Here is a 20,547-nt window from a genome sequence, read left to right on the forward strand (position 1 = left end):
ACCTGCACTCTAACACACACGTCAACCTACTTAATCTAAACTACATAAATGAAAAAAAACTACAAAAGAGTCTTACCACACATAGGTTGCCTCCTAAGAAATGCTTGATTTAACGTCGCGACACGACGCAGTTGACCCCATTTGGGCTATTCATTGGTGGGGACTGTTGTTGGACTATCCTTTAGAGAGAATTGCTCTATCAAGTGCCTTTCTCCTATGGTACCGATGTAATGCTTGACTCGTTCACCATTCACTTTGAAAGTTCGAGTTCCATCCTCTGACTCTAGTTCAATAGCACCATAGGGGGACACACTCACAACTTTGAACGGACCAGACCATTTGGACTTGAGTTTTCCCGCAAATAACTTGAGTCTTGAATTAAAGAGTAAGACCAAGTCACCGGAATTGAACTCCCGCTTCAAAAAATTCTTATCATGGACAAACTTCATTCTCTCCTTGTACATGGCTACACTCTAATAGGCATGGAGACGGAATTCGTCCATCTCATTGAGTTGTGTCATTCTCAAATTAGCAGCCTTGGCCCAGTCAAGATTCAACTTCTTCAATGCCCACATGGCTTTGTGTTAAAGCCCCACTAGAAAGTGACACCCTTTGCCAAAAACCAACTGATACAGTGAAGTGCCAATGGGAGTCTTAAATGCTGTGCGATATGTCCACAGCGCATCATCTAGCTTCCTTGACCAGTCGGTCCTATTTGCATTGATAGTTTTTGCTAGGAGGTTTTTGATTTCCCTGCTAGAAACTTCAACCTGACCACTCAACTGAGGATGATAGGGTGTGGCCACCTTGTGCTTCATTCCACACTTTTCAAGCAGCCCGTGCGAAAGCCTTGTTGTAGAAATGAGAACCACCATTACTCAGGATAGCCCTTAGGGTACCAAACTACGTGAATATATTCTTCTTCAAGAATGCGGTCACACTCCTTGCTTCATTTTTAGGCAAGGTGATTGCGTCAACCCATTTGGAGACGTAGTCCACAGCCACTAAGATGTAGGTCATTCCATAAGATATCATGAAAGGGCCCATCAATTTTATCCCCCACACATCAAAGATCTCGACCTCCAGTACAAAATTCATAGGCATCTCATGTCTTTTAGATATTGAACCTTGTCTTTGACATTGATCGCATGCCTTGACCATTTGATTTGCGTCTTGGTAGATCGATGGCCAATAGTAGCCATATTCAAGCACTTTTGCCACCGTCCGATTTCCTCCATGATGACCCCCAACCAGAGAATCATGGCATACCTTGAGAATTGGAATTACCTCATCTTCCGGAATACACTGCCTAATGATGTTGTCGGCACAAATATGGAACAAAAACGGTTCCTCCAAATATTAAGGCCTACACTCCCGCAAGAACCTTTTCTTTTGATAAGCTTCTAATCCATCGGGAACAAGGTCACTAACCAAGAAGTTAGCGATGTCGGCATACCAAGGAGCGAATGTGTTAGACAATGCCAATATGTTCTCATCTGGAAAGGCATCTTTGATTTCAAGGTCTTCTTTTGGTCTCCCTACCTCTTCAAGCCTAGATAGGTGATCCGCAACTTGATTTTCTGTCCCTTTCCCATCCTTGACTTCAAAGTCAAACTCTTGCAACAAAAGGACCCACCAAATTAATCTTGGTTTGGAATCCTTCTTCACCATAAGATAGCAAAGAGCAGTATGGTCGGTGTACACTATCACTTTGGACCCCAACAAATAAGCTCGAAACTTTTAAAGGCATAGACAATGGTGAGAAGTTCTTGCTCAGTCATAGTGTAATTTATTTGAGCGCCATTGAGTGTCTTACTTGCATAGTATACAGGGTGAAGGATATTGTTATGACATTATCCAAGCACCGCCCTAATAGCTACACCACTTGCATCACATATGAGCTCAAATGGAAGAGACCAATCGGGTGTGACAATAATAGGTGTCGTGGTGAGATTTTCTTTCAATTCCTCAAAGGCCTTAAGGCACTTCTCATCAAATACAAACTTTGCATCTTTTTCAAGGAGTTTGCACATGGGATTCGCAATTTTGGAGAAGTCCTTGATGAAACACCTATAGAAGCTGGCGTGCCCCAAAAAGCTTCGGACACCTTTTATAGAAGTAGGTAGAGGAAGGTTGAAAATGATCTCGATCTTTGCCCAGTCAACCTCTATGCCTTGTTTGGAAATTTTGTGGCCTAAAACAATGCCATCTTCCACCATGAAGTGGCATTTCTCCAAATTTAGCACAAGGTTTGTTTCTTCACATCTTTTGAGCACTTGTCTAAGGTTGTCAAGACAATAATCAAAGGAATCACCCACTAAAGAGAAGTCGTCCATAAACACCTCTAAGAAATCTTCCACCATGTCCGAGAAGATTGACATCATGTACTTTTGGAAAGTGGTCGGAGCGTTGCATAGCCCAAATGGCATACGGCTAAATGCAAACATCCCATATGGGCATATGAATATTGTCTTTTTTTGATCTTCCAACGCAATATTGATTTGGTTATAACCAGAATATCCATCCAAGAAGCAATAGAATGACCTTCTCGCTAGCCGATCAAGAATTTGATCAATAAAAGGCATAGGGAAATAGTCCTTGCACGTAGCACTGTTTAGCTTCCGATAGTCCATGCAAACTCTCCATCCGGTCACTGTTCTCGTTGGGATGAGCTCATTTATATCGTTTTCAATCACGGTCATGCCTCCTTTTGTTACACCCCATATTTACGTGCGTGAAAGTATGCCATAAATAAATTGATGAAATCTCGTAAATGAGATATTGCATCCTGCATTTTTGTACGTTAAAGTTTCATCGTAAGTTAATCGATGTAAGCTCGGGAATGAGATTATTTTGACATTATAAGTATTATTATATGTTAGATAAGGAATAAGTAAATTATTGAAGGTGAAAGAGTCAGGAAATCGAAGAAAATGAGTTTCGTCAAAAGTTATCATTTTGGAGAAAAGTTACGATCCGAGCTATAATACCTCGTATTTATGGACTAGTACCATACAAGGTATCACATGAACATGATAGTAAGGTGTATAAAGTATGTTAAAAGTGAGTAGTATTTTAAGTAATTTAAGATAATTGGTTAATTATTGGATTAGCGGGAAATTATCAAATTAATTAAGAAACTGATAATTAATAATGATTTGGATAAGTCTTAAACTTTATGTGGCAGCCATGCAAAGCCCATATGATGAAAACTCATTTATATGCTAGGTGGCATGTTTAGTAGAATGGGTGGCTTACAAGGATTTCTATGTATTAACTAAGAGGAAATTGCATAAATTTGCAAAAAGAGCTTACAGGTAAAGCTTCACATTCCAAGACTTTCTGAGACTCATAATTAATCACAAAGAAATGTGAACTAATTAAGCAAAGTGACGGATTTTGAGCAAATTTTTCATACAAAGTTACACTGCGTGCAACGGTATTTTGCGATTCTAAAGGAGTACGGTGCATCCTTTTCTAAGGATATCATATGAATTTTTCCCTACTTCAGGTATGTTAAGGCTAAGTCCTTCCTTCATTTTGGCATGATCTCATCGTTACATAAATTTGATAACAAGGCATAAAGAAAAATTCATATCTCAGAATTTACGTATATTTTGCTAGTCTTGCAAGTTACAATATTCTCTTTATCGGGACTTCATATTCATGTGAGTATTTCCTTCTTCCAGTCAAGAGAGCAGCGAGTTTATATATATAGTACTAAAGTATTTTCATTACCATCAAGCTATAATCGATGTGCAGGCCCCTGTTAGGCAACCTCTAATTAGATGGTAAGTTATATACCGAGCTTACTGTGGCCGAGCACCTATGAGCAAGCCCAGTTGGTCGAGATACAGAGCTTAGTATGGCCGAGCACCTATGAGAGAGCCTACTACGGCAGAGTAGTTATATATATTTACCGAGACTTATAAGGCCGGACAACTATTTTACTTACTATATTGAGAGAGTTGAGTCAGTATCAGCAGGTGAGCATATCTTCAGTTATTATATTATTAGTTTAGTTTCAGCTTTCAGTATATTACCTTACATACTTGGTGCATTATTTCATACTGACGTCCCTTTTCTAGGGGCGCTGCATTTCATGCGTACAGGTTCAGACAGACAGACGGGTAGACCTCCTCATTAAGTGTTGCTCGAGTTCAACTTGATCGTTAAGCTCCATGCCTTTTGAAGTTCTTGGGTCTAGAGATTTATGTACATCTTGTGTATATATATATATATGATATAAGTAGGTCGGGGAGCTGTTCCAGTTACAGTATATCCATCAGTAGAGGCTTGTAGACATATCCTGTCAGTTAGTGCAGTATGTTGGTCTTGTAGGCCTTGTATGTATATTTGGTTGGTTTGTCAGCTGCAATAAGTATGACGGCCGTGTTGGCCCAGCTTTATATTGATATTTAGTCAGCATTTGCAGTTATCTTGCAATGCGGCCCATGGCCAAAGTATGACATTATATGTCTAGAGTCCCTTAGTCGCAAGTTGGTATGGAAGGATAGGTGAGGCACCGGGTGCCAGTCTCGCCCCCAGGTTCGGGGCGTGACGCCTTTTTGCGGAACACATTGCATCAGACTCACCCAAGAACTATCAGCAATGGGGTAGACTACCCTGACATCTAACCACTTGATAATTTCTTTCTTTCCCACCTCTTGCACGGAAGGGTTTAACCTTCGTTGATGCTCCACACTTGGTTTGCTCTTTTGCTCCAATTGTATTTTGTGTTCACAAATTCCGGCAGGAATCCCTCGGATGTCCGCTTAATAGCTTGCCTATGCTCCCTCAATACATTCAATAGTTGTTCTACATGCACATCATCTAACAAAGAAGAAACGATTACTGGTAGAGTGTCATTAGAGCCAAGAAATTTATACCTCAAGTGCGGTGGAAGTGGCTTGAGTTCAAGTTGTGGCGGCTCAATAATTGAAGGCTTGGAGGGAGGAGTGACTCTATTCTATAAGTCAAGAGAAAGTTTCTTTGGATCATAAGTGTAGGACCTAAGTCCTTCTAATGCATTCACCGATTCTATGTACCCATCCATGTCTTCACCATCAAAATTTACCAAAATAGCCGCCAACGCCTCACCCAGGAATTGTTCTTCCATATTTATCTCAATTGCATCTTCTTACTCATCAACAACATCAATGACTGAGATGCTTTCATATCCATGTGGCACTTCATACCCTTGCTCGCTTGGAATGTAACCTCTTCGTCATTAACTCGGAACTCGATCTCATTCCGTTCCGAATCCATAAGTGCTCTTCTGGTCGCAAGAAATGGTCTCCCCAAGATGATAGGGATCTCTTTGTCAACAGCACAATCAAGGATCACAAAGTCGGCGGGGAGGAGGAATTTTCCCACTTTCACAAGAACGTCATCAACAATTCCCACCGGTCTCTTTATTGAACGATTGGCCATTTGCAACCTCATACTTGTAGGCCTCGGCATACCTAACCCCACTTGCTTATAAATAGCAAGAGGCATTAAATTTATGCTAGCCCCATTATCACAAAGAGCTCTTGCAAAATCGCGCGCCCCAATAGTGCATGGAATGGTAAAAGCTTTCGGGTCTTCTTTCTTTTGAATGGTGGTTGTTGCAATGATAGAACTAACCCGATGAGTCGCATTCACCACTTCATTCTTGGTGGTTTTCTTCTTGGTTATCAAGTCTTTCAAATACTTAGCAAAATCCGACATCTCTTGAAATGCTTCCACAAATGGAATATTTACCGATAATTGCTTGAGAATTTCATAGAACTTCTCGATTTTGCTATCATCAACCCTTATCAAGTCTTTGAGGGAAAGGAGGAGGAGGTCTTGGAATTGGTGCTAGAGTTTTTGGCGTCTCTTTCACCTTTTCCTTAACCTCTTCCCGGTTCACTTCTTGAATTTTTCAATGCTTTCGGGACCTTTTTAGCTTCAACAACAATTGGCACTTCAACTTGTGCCTCAACTTCTTGTTCGGAATCTTCCACTTCGACCACTTGTTCATTCTCTCCTTGAAGTACTTTCCCACTCCGACTTGTAATTGCCTTGCAATGAGAAGTTGCACTACTCCCACTACCTTTTGGGTTTGCAATTGTGTCACTTGGGAGTGTGCCCTTTTGCTTTGGATTTTGCTCTCTTGAAAGGTCTCTCATTTACATCTCCAACTTTTGAATAGATGCGGTATGAGAACCGACAAGCTCGGTCATATTCCTCATTGAAGTGTCGGACTTGTCTTGATTTTGCAATAGTCGCTCAAGCATGTTTTCCAACTTGGAATCACTTGAAGAACCTTCCTTCCAATGCGGAGAATTTGAATATTGCCCTTTCGGTGGAACATAAGAGTTTGAACTCCAATTAGAGAAGTTGTTGTTGTTGTTACTCCAATTCCCTTGATTTGAACTACCTTGGTCATTTCTCCACTGTTGGTTGCCTTGCCCTTGCGGGTTAGGCCTCAATGTGTTTTGTTGTCCTGAACCTTGGTATTGTTGCCTTTGATAACCTCCTTGAGAGTTGTTGATATAATTTGCTTCCCCATAATCTTCATTTGATGTGGATTGAGCATCTTCCACCATATTCATTTTTTTTGTTTGGCTTTTAGTGAACATCTTTGTCAACACATTGAAATTGGTGGCAAGCCCGGCAATTACTTGATCTCTTTTTTGGTTCTCCTTAATCATGTTGGTCAAGGAAGGAGTACCATATGAAATTCCATCCATGGTGTCCTCTGAGTGCCAAGCTTGGTTATGTTTTACCATTTTGTATAAAAATCTGGTATAAAAATAAATATAATATATATTTGAAGATACTTAAACATAAGTATAATCCTAAACTACCAAGAGCAAGTGGTAGCTTAAATTCGAAACGTAGGTACATCTTCAATGCATGGCTTCGTCCTCCATAGCTACTCAACTCCAAGATTTGCATGCAAGGTGTATAAGTATATTATGAGTACAACCGATCCCATGTACTCAGTAAGTATCTTGACTAACCTCGGTAAAATAGTGACAAGGTTTTAGATCAAAATATACACACTTACTATTTATTTGTGCAGATAATAAGCAAGAAAACAAGGCAAAAGATATGACGAGTAATAGTAAAAACATCAACTAGAGAACTACGGAGCAAGTTAACAGACATGGAAAATAAGATATAACCTTATGAACCATTTCTACGAAGGAAAAAAAATCATGAAGTATGTGCAACGATCATAACCAAGCATCACTAACAAATACCGTTGTAGTGTGCAACCTGATCCCAATATTAATAAATTTATTACGACGTACAACTCGATCCCAATATATACACACACACACACACACTGTTATGGCGTGCAACTCAATCCATATATCAATTTATATACTGTTATGGCGTACAACCTTATATATATATATATATACACCATTACGGCGTTAACCTAATTAAAATATATATATATATATATATATAATATATATATATATACATATATTATATATATATATATACACACACACACACACTATTGCAGCGTACAACCCAATCCCAATATTAATAAATACTGTTGCGGCGTGCAACCCAATCCAATATCAATATATATACCATTACAGCGTGCATCCCAATCTAAATGTATATACTAGTTAATATGAAATTATTCAACAACAACCAAGCATGGAAAAGTTCACAACATAACACCAAGAAAACGAACACGCGGAATTTAACTAGGAAATGCAAATTCAAACAAAGTAAGATGGGCAGCCCAGTACTCGAGAGCTAATCTCCCATATATAATGATAAGACTTCCATAAAGTAAACACACAACCAATCTAATAGTCACCCAATCCGACTAAGCATAGAAGAGTAGGACATGAAACGAGTAAAGGTGTTTGGAAAGAAAAAACAGGTATCAAGTAGTAGCGTTTAATAAATGAGATCATGTAATAAGTAGGGGCATGTAGAAAGTAAGAGCATATAGTAAATGAAGACATGTAGTTAGTGAATGCATGTGGAAAGTAAATGCACGTGGCATATAAAGTCTAATAATAGGTAAAGGCAAGTAAAAGAATATAACAAGTAAAGAGATGAAATATGTAAGTACATGTAAAAGTAGTAAATCAAGTAAAAAGCATAGATGTAATATTAACAAATAGGGAAGGGACATAGATCTATAGTAACAGACCAAATAGGAAACATAGAGGTAAACTAAGTAAGGAAACATAGACATGAAAATAACACAAAGATAGAAAACATAAACATAAACCTTGGTAGAGTACATGTACGTGTCTAAAGAAAGAGTAACCATAACGGAAGGTCCAACTGACATCATCTCCACACGGAAACAACCTACGTGACAATCTTATTTCAAATCACACGAAAATACCCACCGTTCAAACCATTTCCCTAAGGCCCCAATCATAATCTCTTATTATGGATAAAGAAGCTCAAGTAACATAAAAATAACATGAACATATGTATGTTCATAATATAGGAATTTCTACGGACAAGTTAAGTACGTCGATAATGTCACAACCCAAATCGATGGGCCGCGACGGACACCCGGTACCTTACTCAACCGAGTAAAAATGTAACATATCTTTCGTATCATTCTTTCTTAGTTAAATGAACCGAAGTAAAGCATGGATAAATACAAATTTATATATATGACATACTGGCCTATAAGACCAAAAATAATTATTCGTACATTGATCATAGGAAGACAAGCCCATACAATCTTTCATGTACACGACATATGTCTACAAGCCTCTAAGAGTACATAAATATCATAAAGGTCGGGACATGGACCTGCATACTAATCAATACATGTCATATACATACTAACCAAATAAGCAACTCCGAAGCAAATGGAGTACACCAACACCTTCCGCTGAGCTGATAGCCTACTTGGATGACTCTCATCATGTCTTTCGGACCTGCAGGCATGAAACGCAGTGTCCTCAGGGAAAAGGGACGTCAGTACAAATAGTGTACTGAGTATGTAAGGCACATAAATAAGTACATAAAAGACATGGAAGAATTATAGAGTAAATGACTCAACCCATAAATCTAGACAACTCTGTAAATCATGGAATACTTATAGTATTATGCATATGCGTATGAATGTCATGTCGTGCATAGTTACATGTGGTCATAACATCATTAAGACTCTGAGGGCATCCCATCATATCATCTCGGCCACTGTGGGAAAAATCATCAACGTATACCAGCTGATCAGGCGGTGGTGCGTATATAACGCCATAACCGTTTCCATATCCCATATACATATATATACATGTATATAACTCCATCTGGTTATGGGTCAATGTACATGTATAAATGCATGAAATGCATATGAGATACGTTAATAAAATCTCTCGCTACGTCATAAGACCATTATGCCTCTGATTAATACCCTAAAATAAACTTTTCTAACTTACATATTTTTGAGATCAATGAATAGATGATAGAATAATATGACACATGGGGAATCAAGAACATAAGCATCTCTAGTATTTCTATGAATAGAGTCATTGATAGAAGTTGTGTTTTTAAAATGAAATTCTGCATTCCGAGGTCTTAAAAACCTCTTTTAGCATTGCATGCACAGTCCGGGTGTGTAGCCGGAAAGCTTAAATGTGAAAATTTGTGAAAAATGATAAATTTTGACTATAAAATGAATTCATTTGACTTCGGTCAATGTTTTGGGTAAACGGACTCAGACTTGTAATTTGACAGTCCCGGAGGGTCCGTAGGAAAATATGGGACTTGTGCGTGTGCCCGGAATCGAATTCCGAGGTCCTAAGCCCGAGAAATGAATTTTTGAAGAAAATTATTTTCTGAAATTGTTTATAAAGTTTGTAAATGAATTTTGATTAGAATATACTGGTATCGGGCCCATATTTTGGTTCTGGTGCCTGATACAGGTCTTATATATGATTTAAGATGATTCTGTGAAGTTTGGTAAGAAACGGAATCCATTTGACGTGATTCGGACCTTAATTGCAAAATTTGATATTTAAGAAGTTTTGATAAATTTCATTGATATTGAGGTTTAATTCGATGTTTCTGATGTTATTTTGGTGATATGAGTACACGAATAAGTTCGTGGGATGTTTTTGAGGTTATGTGTATATTTGGTTTAGAGCCCCGAGGGCTCGGGTGAGTTTTGGATAGGCGATGGGGTGCATTTGGAACTTAGAAAAATTGCAGAATTTTAGCTGGTGTGCCTAGGCCTGCAGGTTTCGCATTTGCGAAGCCTGGCTCGCAAATGCGAAGGCTGGATCGCAAATGCGAAACCAGCCCAGGACTGCCTTGGCTCGCAAATGCGAGATTTTTTTCGCAAATGCGAAGATTTGCCAATAGGCCAGTGATCGCAAATGCGACCTATGTATCGCAAATGCGAAGTCGCAAATGCGACACTATTTTCGCAAATGCGAAAGTTCAGCATTTATGAAGGGTTCGCAAATGCGAACCCTATTTCGAAATTCCCATGTTAGAAGAGGTTGCGAACCCCTATTCGCATTTCCCATACCTGCGACCTGCAACTTTTATACGTAACAAATTTTAAACCAACCTAGGACTTTCATATCCTAGGTTACTATCTAGGAAAACATAAACAACCTAGGATGATTTTTCAAAGGCTTCTTCTTCTCCAAATCAATTGTAAGTCATTTTTAACTAGTTTTCTTCGATCATTAACATCTTTTAACATGATTTCAACTCAAAATCAATGATTTTCATGGGGAAATTGGGTGTTTTGGGTAGAGCTTGGGTTTTTCAAAAATTGAGGATTTGGACCTCGATTAGAGGTCCGATTTCAAAACAAATCATATATTTGGGTTCGTGGGGGAATGAGTAATCGTGTTTTGGTTTGAACCTCGAGTTTTGACCATGCGGGCCCGAGGGCGATTTTTGACTTTTTGGATAAAACATTAGAAAACTCATTTTCATGCATTGTGGTTGATTTATTTAGCATTTATTGATGTAATTAAGTAACTTGTGACTAGATATGAGCGAATTTGTGGTGGAATCAAGGGATAAAGCTATAGTTAAATCGTGAATTGTGTTTGTGTCATCGAGGTAAGTGGCTTATCTAACCTTGTATGCGGGACCTTCCCCTTAGGATTGGTATATTTGGTAATTGAAATGCTTTGTACGTGCGGTGACGAGTGCGTACTTGTGCTGATTGTTGGAAATCCGGTTTTCTTTAAGTAATTACTAGTATGTTTCCTTTCCTGTTTCTATTTCTTGCACTATTAAGTTTGTTGTTAGCTTAGAAATGCATGTCTAAGTGACTTAATTGCTTTATTTGATTCAACCTGCCTTACTTGAATTCTATGCAGCATGCTAGGCTAGAATCACTTATTTCCTTAATATGAAATTTTTCCATTTCTGTATATCTTCCTACTGCTGCTGTGTATTTATTTTGGGACTATGGATGTGGGATTCCGGTATCTCCCCCTTGTTTGTTTCCTTTTAGATTCCCGGTAGATCCCCCTGCACATTTACTTTGGGACTACGGGTTAGATTCCCGGTAGATCCCCTGCACAATTATATGGTACTACGGGAATGCACCCGGTAGATTCCCCCAGTACTAGGTATTTACATTTGGGACTACGGATCGGGATTCTGGTAGATCCCCGCACATTGATAGTTGGACTACAGGACGGGATCCCAGGAGATCCTTCGGACATATATATGATGGACTACGGGTCGGTATCCCGGGGGATCCACTGGACAGTTGTAATTGGGACTACAGAACGGTATCCTGGAAGGTGCCCCGGTTGTTCTCTGTGTTGAGCTGTATTTCTTTCTGTGGCTTGTTTTGTTTCTGTTCTAGTTGTTGTTCTGTCAATTCTATGTTATTTCTTACGGTTGCACTTATTTATACTATTTTATTCCACATTGTTAACCCTTATATTGTATTTAACCTCAGTAGGGCCCTGACCTTCCTCATCACTACCCGATCGAGGTTAGGCTTGGCACTTACTGAGTACCGTTGTAATGTACCCATGCCTCTTCTACGCATGTTTTTCATGTGTAGATCCAAGTACCGCTACTTAGGACTACTATCCTTGAGGGAGGCGACTACTCTAGAGACTTCGAGGTACATTTGCTACATCTGCAAACCGAGAAGTCCCTTTCTGTTTCTGCTTTTAGTATTTAGCCCTTCTGTACTTTCCTGTTCTTATTAGACATTCCGGAGTTAGAGCTATATAGTATTGATCTTAGCTTGTGATTCGTGGGTTTCTGGGTCTTGGATTTAGATATTGATTTTGAGATCTAAATAAATATGGTGTATGCCGAGCGGCACATTTAACACTGTTATTGCCTTATTTCTGTTTTTAAATTGTTTTACTTCCGCAAGTTTGGTTATCTTCCGCAAGTTTAGGCTTACCTAGTCGTAGAGGCTAGGTGTCGTCACGATGGTTTACGAGGGGCGAACCAGGGTCGTGACAAGTTGGTATCAGAGCTCTAGGTTTATAGGAGTCACGAATCACAAGCCGGTTTATTAGAGTCTCACTGATCGATACAGAGACGTATGTACTTATCTACGAGAGTCTATGTAACTATTAGGAAAATTTCCACTTCATTTGATTTCCTTGTCGTGGGATATTTTGACATCACAATTCTAAACTTCTGTCTTCTATTCTCTCACAGATGGTGAGGACACGTGCTACTCGAGATGATCAGGCACCTGCTCCCCTACTATAGCCGTTAGAGGATGGGGCCGGGGTAGAGGTCAGCGACGCGCACGTGGTGAAGCCAGAGCACCTGCGCGAGCTGCTGCCGAGGTACCACCTGCAGTTCCAGCCGGAGTCCAGGCACCTGATACGCCTACTGCTACTACTACTCCAACCCTTCAGGAAACTTTGGCACAGTTCATGAGCATGTACACCACATTGGCTCAGGCAGGGTTGCTTCTCCTTGCTGCAGCCACATCTCAGGCCGGGGGAGGAGAACAGGCTCCCACCGCCGGCACTCCTCAGCAGTGAGTGCATGTTGAGCAGGTCCCTGAGATTATTCTTGTGCCGCCTATAGTGCTAGTTCAGCCTGTGGATAGGGTAGCGACTTTCAAGGATGAGCAATTGAGGCTTGAGAGGTTCACGAAGTACAAGACCCCTATATTTAGTGGCTTAGCATCGGAAGATGCTCTGGGATTTCTTGATGAGTGTTACCGCATTCTCCGTACCATGGGTATCTCAGGATCGAGCGGGGTTTCTTTCACTACCTTCCATCTTCGAGGAGCCACCTATGAGTGGTGGCGCACCTATGAGTTAAACAGTCCAGATGAGGCTGCTTCACTGACTTGGGCTCAGTTTTCAGATCTATTCCTGAGGGAGTATGTTCCTCAAAGCCTCAGGGACGCATGGCGCGCAGAGTTTGAGCATTTGCGCCAGGGTGCTATGATTGTTTCAGAATATGCTGTCCATTACACCAGTCTGGCTAGGGATGCACCAGCCTTGGTTGCTACTATCTGCGAGAGGGTTCGCCGGTTTATTGAGGGCCTTATCCTCAGCATCAGATCTAGCATGGCTCGTGAGTTGGAGATGGATATTTCTTATCAGCAGGTGGTGAGCATTACTAGGAGGATCGAGGGTATGCATGCTAGGGAGAGAGAGGAGAGGGAGGCTAAGAGGTCTCGAGAGTCGAGCCATTATTCTGGTGCCCGTACCTCAGCTGTAGGTCGTAATGGTAGGGGTTATATGAGTCGTCCTGTTCATTCAACTCTTCCAGTAGCCAGTAGTGCTCCAGCTCTTCCTACACCTCAGGAGCCTTATTATGCACCACCGGTATCTAGCGCGCCTCCTGCGCGGGGTGCTTTCAGATGTCAGTCCAACAGATGTGGCCCTAGCCAGTCACACCCACCACGTCCTCCCAGAGCTTGTTTTGAGTGTGGTGACACACGCCATATGGTGAGGGATTGCCCCAGACTTGGGAGGGGTGCACCTCTATAGACTTCTCAGCCACAACATGCCCCGCAAAGTTCTCAAATTATGGTTACAGCTCCAGTTGCTACCCCACCTGCTCAACCAGCTAGAGGTGGAGGTCGAGGAGGTAGAGGTCGCCCTAGAGTAGGAGGCCAAGCCAGATACTATGCCCTTCCTGCCTGTACTGAGGCTGTTGCCTCCGATTCTGTCATCACAGGTATTATATTGGTTTGTCACAGAGATGTATCGGTTCTATTCGATCCATGATCTACTTACTCTTATGTGTCTTCTTATTTTGATCTGCATTTGGGTGTACCTCCGGATTCTTTGAGTTCCCCTATTTATGTTTCTACTCCTGTGGGAGATTATCTTATTGTGGACTACGTTTATCGATTATGTTTGGTTGCTCTTAGTGGTTTTGAGACCAGAGCCGATCTATTATTACTCAACATGGTTGATTTTGATATTATCTTGGGCATGGATTGGTTGTCGCCCCATTATGCTATTCTTGATTGTCATGCCAAAATCGTGACACTGTCTATGCCAGGTGTACCGTGTGTTGAATGGAGGGGTACTTTAGATCACACTCCCAGTAGAGTTATTTCTTTTCATTAAAGCTCAGTGTATGGTTGAGAAGGGGTGTGACGCATATTTAGCTTATGTGAGAGATGTCAGTATTGATATCCCTTCAGTTGATTCCGTTCCAGTAGTACGAGATTTTCCTGATGTGTTTCCAACTGATCTTCTGGTATGCTGCCTGATAGAGATATTGATTTTGGCATTGATCTGTTGTCGGTCACTCAGCCCATTTCTATTCCTCTATATCGTATGGCTCCTCCTGAGTTGAAGGAGTTAAAGGATCAGTTACAGGAATTGCTTGATAAGGGTTTTATTCGACCTAGTGTTTCACCTTGGGGTGCTCCTATCTTGTTTGTGAAGAAAAAAGGATGGTTCTATGTGTATGTGTATTGATTATCACCAGTTGAACAAGGTTACAATGAAGAACCGTTATCCTTTGCCTCGTATTGATGACCTGTTTGACCAGCTTCAGGGTGCACAGGTGTTTTCTAAGATTGATTTGCGCTCAGGTTACCATCAGTTGAAGATTCGAGAGCCAGATATCCTGAAGACTGCTTTCCGGACTCGGTATGGTCATTACGAGTTCCTTGTCATGTCATTTGGGCTGACCAATGCCCCAGTAGCTTTTATGCATTTAATGCACAGTGTGTTTCGACCATATCTTGACTCATTCATCATTGTCTTTATTGATAATATTCTGGTGTATTCCCGGAGTCGGGAAGATCATGAGCAGCACCTGAGAACCGTGCTTCAGACTCTGAGAGAGAAGAAGTTATATGTTAAATTCTCGAAATGTGAGTTTTAGTTGGATTCAGTGGCATTGTTAGGCCACGTAGTATCGAGTGGGGGTATTCAGGTGGATCAGAAGAAGATTGAGGCTGTGCAGAGTTGGCCCAGACTATCCTCAGCTACAGAGATCCGAAGTTTCCTTGGTTTGGCTGGCTACTTCCGTTGTTTTGTGGAGGGTTTTCATCGATTACAGCCCCTATGACCAGGTTTACCTAGAAGGGTGCTCCATTTTAGTGGACGGAGGAGTGTAAGGCGAGCTTTCAGAAGCTCAAGACAGCTTTGACCACATCCCCAATTTTGATACTGCCTACAGGTTCGGGGTCTTATACGGTCTATTGTGATGCATCGAGGGCTGGCCTCGGAGCGGTGTTGATGCAGGACGGTAGGGTGATTGCCTACGCGTCCAGACAGTTGAAGATACATGAGAAGAACTACCCTATTCACGACCTTGAGTTAGCTGCCATTGTTCACGCCCTGAAGATTTGGCGCCATTATTTATACGAGGTTCCCTGTGAGATTTATACTGACCATCGGAGCTTACAATACTTGTTCAATCAAAAGGATCTAAATTTGCGCCAGAGGAGGTGGTTAGAGTTACTGAAGGACTATGACATCACCATTTTGTATCACCCGGGCAAGGCCAATGTGGTGGCCGATGCTTTGAGTCACCGGGTAGAGAGTTTGGGGAGTTTGGCTTATTTACTAGCATCAGAGAGGCCTATGACAATGGATGTTCAGGCCTTAGCCAGCCAGTTTGTGAGATTGGATCTTTCGGAGCCCAGTCGGGTTCTAGCTTGCGTGATTTCTCGGTCTTCCTTATTTGATCGTATCAGGGAGCTGCAGTATGATGACCCTCATTTGCTTGTCCTCAAGGACAAGGTTCGGCACGGTGATGCCAGATATGTGACTATTGGTGATGATGGGGTATTGAGGATGCAGGGTCGGATTTGTGTACCCAATATCGATGGGCTTCGAGAGTTGATTCTAGAGGAGGCCCATAGTTCGCGGTATTCTATCCATCCAGGTGTCGCGAAGATGTATCAGAATTTGAGACAACACTATTGGTGGAGGCGGATGAAGAAGGAAATAGTTGAATTTGTAGCTCGGTTTCTCAATTATCAGCAGGTGAAGTATGAGCACCAGAGACCGAGTGGATTGCTTCAGCAAATAGAGATTCCATAGTAGAAGTGGGAGCGGATCACCATGGACTTTGTAGTTGGGCTCCCACGGACTTTGAGAAAGTTCGATGCTGTTTGGGTGATTGTGGATCGGCTGACCAAGTTCGCTTATTTTATTCCTGTGTGTACTACTTATTCCTTGGAGTAGCTGGCAGAGATCTATATCTGAGAGATTGTTCGTCTGCATGGTATCCCGGTTTCCATTATTTCAGATAGAGGTACCCAGTTCACATCACGGTTCTGGAGAGTCGTTCAGCATGAGTTGGGTACTCGGGTGGAGTTGAGTACAACATTTCACCCTCAGATGGATAGATAGTCCGAGCGCACTATTCAGATTCTTGAGGATATGCTCCGTGCATGTGTGATTGTGTTTGGAGGGTCTTGGGATCAGTTCTTGCCATTGGCAGAGTTTGCTTATAATAGCATTCAGATGGCACTGTAGAGGCTTTATATGGGAGGCGATGTAGATCTCCGAAGGGTTGGTTTGAGCCGGGTGAGGCTAGACTATTAGGCACAGACTTAGTACAGGATGCTGTAGAGAAGGTTAAGGTGATTCAGGATAGACTCCGTATAGCCCAGTACAGACAGAAGAGTTACGCGGACCGGAAGGTTTGTGATGTTTCCTATATGGTTGGAGAGCGGGTTCTGCTTCGAGTTTCGCCTATGAAGGGCGTTATGAGATTCGGGAAGAAAGGGAAGTTGAGTCTGAGGTTTATTGGCCCTTTTGAGATATTGAGGCGTGTGGGGGAAGTTGCTTATGAGCTTGCCTTATCTCCCAGCTTGGCAGGATTTCATCCGGTATTTCATGTTTCGATACTTCGGAGGTATCATGGCGATCCGTCACACGTGTTGGATTTCAGTTCAGTCTAGTTGGACAAGGATCTATCTTATATTGAGGAGCCAGTGGCAATATTGGATAGACAGGTTAGAAAGCTGAGGTCAAAGAACATTGCATTAGTGAAGGTTCAGTGGCGGGGTCAGCCGCTTGAGGAGGCGACCTGGGAGACCGAGCAGGATATGCGGTGCCGTTATCCCCATCTTTTCCCCGACTCAGGTACTTTTTTCTTCTGTTCGTTCGAGGACGAACGATTGTTTTAGAAGTGGAGAATGTCACTTGTCTTAAAATGAAATTATGCATTCTGAGGTCTTAAAAACCTCTTTTAGCATCACCTCGATTTATGTGCGCAGTCGGGGCGCGTAGCCGGAAAGCCTAAATGTGAAAATCTATGAAAAATGATAAATTTTGTCTATAAAATAAATTTATTTGACTTCGGTCAATGTTTTGGGTAAACGGACCCAGACCCGTTATTTGACTGTCCTGGAGGGTCCGTAGGAAAATATGGGACTTGAGCGTGTGCCCGGAATCAAATTCCGAGGTCCCAAGCCCGAGAAATGAATTTTTGAAGAAAATTATTTTCTGAAATTATTTATAAAGTTTGGAAATGAATTTTGATTAGAACATGTTGGTATCGGGCCCGTAATTTGGTTCTGGTGCCCGGTAGAGGTCTTATATATGATTTAAGATGATTTTGTGAAGTTTGGTAAGAAACGGAATCTGTTTGACGTGATTCGGACCTTAATTGCAAAATTTGATGTTTAAGAAGTTTTGATAAATTTCATTGATATTGAGGTTTAATTCGATGTTTTTATGGTATTTTGGTGATATGAGTACACGAATAAGTCCGTGGGATGTTTTTGAGGTTGTGTGTATATTTGGTTTGGAGCCCCGAGGGCTCGGATGAGTTTTGGATAGGCCACGGAGTGCATTTGGAACTTAGAAAAATTGCAGAATTTTAGCTGGTGGGCCCAAGCCTGTAGGCTTCGCAAATGCGAAGCTTGGCTCGCAAATGCGAAGGCTGGATCACAAATGCGAAACCAGCCCAAGCTTGACTTGGCTCGCAAATGCGAAGATTTGCCAATGGGCCAGTGATCGCAAATGCGACCTATGTATCACAAATGCGAAGTCGCAAATGCGACACTATTTTCGCAAATGCGAAAGTTCAGCATTTCTGAGGGGTTTCCTGTTTCGCAATTCCCAAGTTAGCAGAGGTCGGGGTTCCCAATTGTGAACCCCTGTTCGCAATTGCAAACCCCTGTTCGTGTTTCCCATATTTGCGACCTGCAACTTTTATACTTAACCGATTTTAAACCCATTTTTCATATCCACTCAAAACATAAACACCCTAAGACGATTTTTCAAAGGCTTCTTCTTCTCTAAATCAATTGTAAGTCATTTTTAACTTGTTTTGTTTGATCATTAACATCTTTTAACATGATTTCAACTCAAAATCAATGATTTTCATGGGGGAAATTGGGTGTTTTGGGTAGAACCTAGATTTTTCAAATATTGGGGATTTGAACCTCGATTTGAGGTCTAATTTCAAAACAAATCATATATTTGGGTTCGTGGGGGAATGGGTAATCGGGTTTTGATTCGAACCTCGGGTTTTGACCATGTGGGCCCGGGGCGATTTTTGACTTTTTGGGTAAAACTTTAGAAAACTCATTTTCATGCATTGGGGTTGATTCATTTAGCGTTTATTGATGTAATTAAGTAACTTGTGACTAGATACAAGTGAATTGGTGGTGGAATCAAAGGTTAAAGCTATAGTTGAATTGTGAATTGTGTTTGTGGCATCAAAGTAAGTGGCTTGTCTAACCTTGTGTGGGGGACCTTCCCCTTAGGATTGGTATATTTGGTAATTGAAATGCCTTGTACGTGAGGTGACGAGTGCGTACTTGTGCTGATTGTTGAAAATCTGATTTTCTTTAAGTAATTACTAATATGTTTCCTTTCCTGTTTCTATTTCTTGGACTATTAAGCCTGTTGTTAGCTTAGGAAAGCATGTCTAAGTGACTTAATTGCTTTATTTGATTCAACCTGCCTTACTTGAATTATGTGCATCATGCTAGGCTAGAATCACTTATTTCCTTAATATGAAATTTTGCCATTTCTGCATATCTTCCTACTACTACTGTGTATTTATTTTGGGACTACGGATGTGGGATTCCAGTAGTTTCCCCTTGTCTATTTTCTTTAGGACTATGGGTTAGATTCCTAGTAGATCCCCCTGCATATTTACTTTAGGACTACGGGTTAGATTCCCGGTAGATCCCCCTGCACAGTTATATGAAACTACGGGAATGCACCTGGTAGATTCCCCTAGTACTGGGTATTTACATTTGGGACTACGGATCGGGATTCCGGTAGATCCCCGCGCATTGATAGTTGGACTACCGGATGGGATCCCGGAAGATCCTTCGGACATATATATGATGGATTACTGGACGATATCCCGGGGGATCCACTAGATAGTTGTAATTGGGACTACATGACGATATCCTGGAAGGTGCCCCAGTTGTTATCTCTATGTTGAGCTGTATTTCTTTCCGCGGCTTGTTTTGTCTCTGTTCTAGTTGTTGTTGTTCTATCAATTCTATGTTATTTCTTACTGTTGCACTTATTTATATTATTTTATTCCACACTGTTAACCCTTATATTGTATTTAACCTCTATAGAGACCTGACCTTCCTTGTCACTACCCAACCGAGGTTAGGCTTGGCACTTACTGAGTACCGCTGTGATGTACTCATGCCTCTTCTGCGCATGTTTTTCATGTGCAGATCCAAGTACCACTACTCAGGCCTACTATCCTTGAGGGAGGCGACTGCTCTAGAGACTTCGAGGTACATTTGCCGCGTCCGCAAATCGAGAAGTCCCTTTCTGTTTCTACTTTTAGTATTTAGCCCTTCTGTACTTTCCTATTCTTATTAGACATTCCGGAGTTAGATCTATGTAGTATTGATCTTAGCTTGTGATTTGTGGGTTTCTGGGTCTTGGATTTAGATATTGGTTTTGAGATCTATATAAATATGGTGTATGTCGAGCGGCACATTTAACACTGTTATTGCCTTATTTCTGTTTTTAAATTATTTTACTTCCGCAAGTTTGGTTATCTTCTGCAAGTTTAGGCTTACCTAGTCATAGAGGCTAGGTATCGTCTCGATGGTTCACGGAGGGCGAACCGGGGTCGTGACATGTGCCTTTGCTCGTTTCGTTCGTGTCGTATAGATCATGCCAAAAAGAAAGAAGG

General features: G+C 41.4%; 1 protein-coding gene across 1 annotated transcript; it reads right to left on the bottom strand.

Annotated features, from left to right (window-relative positions):
- Window positions 1-5,121: 5,121 nt before the first annotated feature.
- Window positions 5,122-5,712, bottom strand: LOC104245624 (uncharacterized). Its single transcript, XM_009801250.2, has one exon. It carries the CDS (start codon window positions 5,710-5,712, stop codon window positions 5,122-5,124), a length of 591 nt encoding a protein of 196 aa, XP_009799552.2.
- Window positions 5,713-20,547: the final 14,835 nt, after the last annotated feature.

This window comes from Nicotiana sylvestris, chromosome 9 (assembly GCF_000393655.2).
Source record: "Nicotiana sylvestris chromosome 9, ASM39365v2, whole genome shotgun sequence".
NCBI classification, from domain to species: Eukaryota; Viridiplantae; Streptophyta; class Magnoliopsida; order Solanales; family Solanaceae; genus Nicotiana; species Nicotiana sylvestris.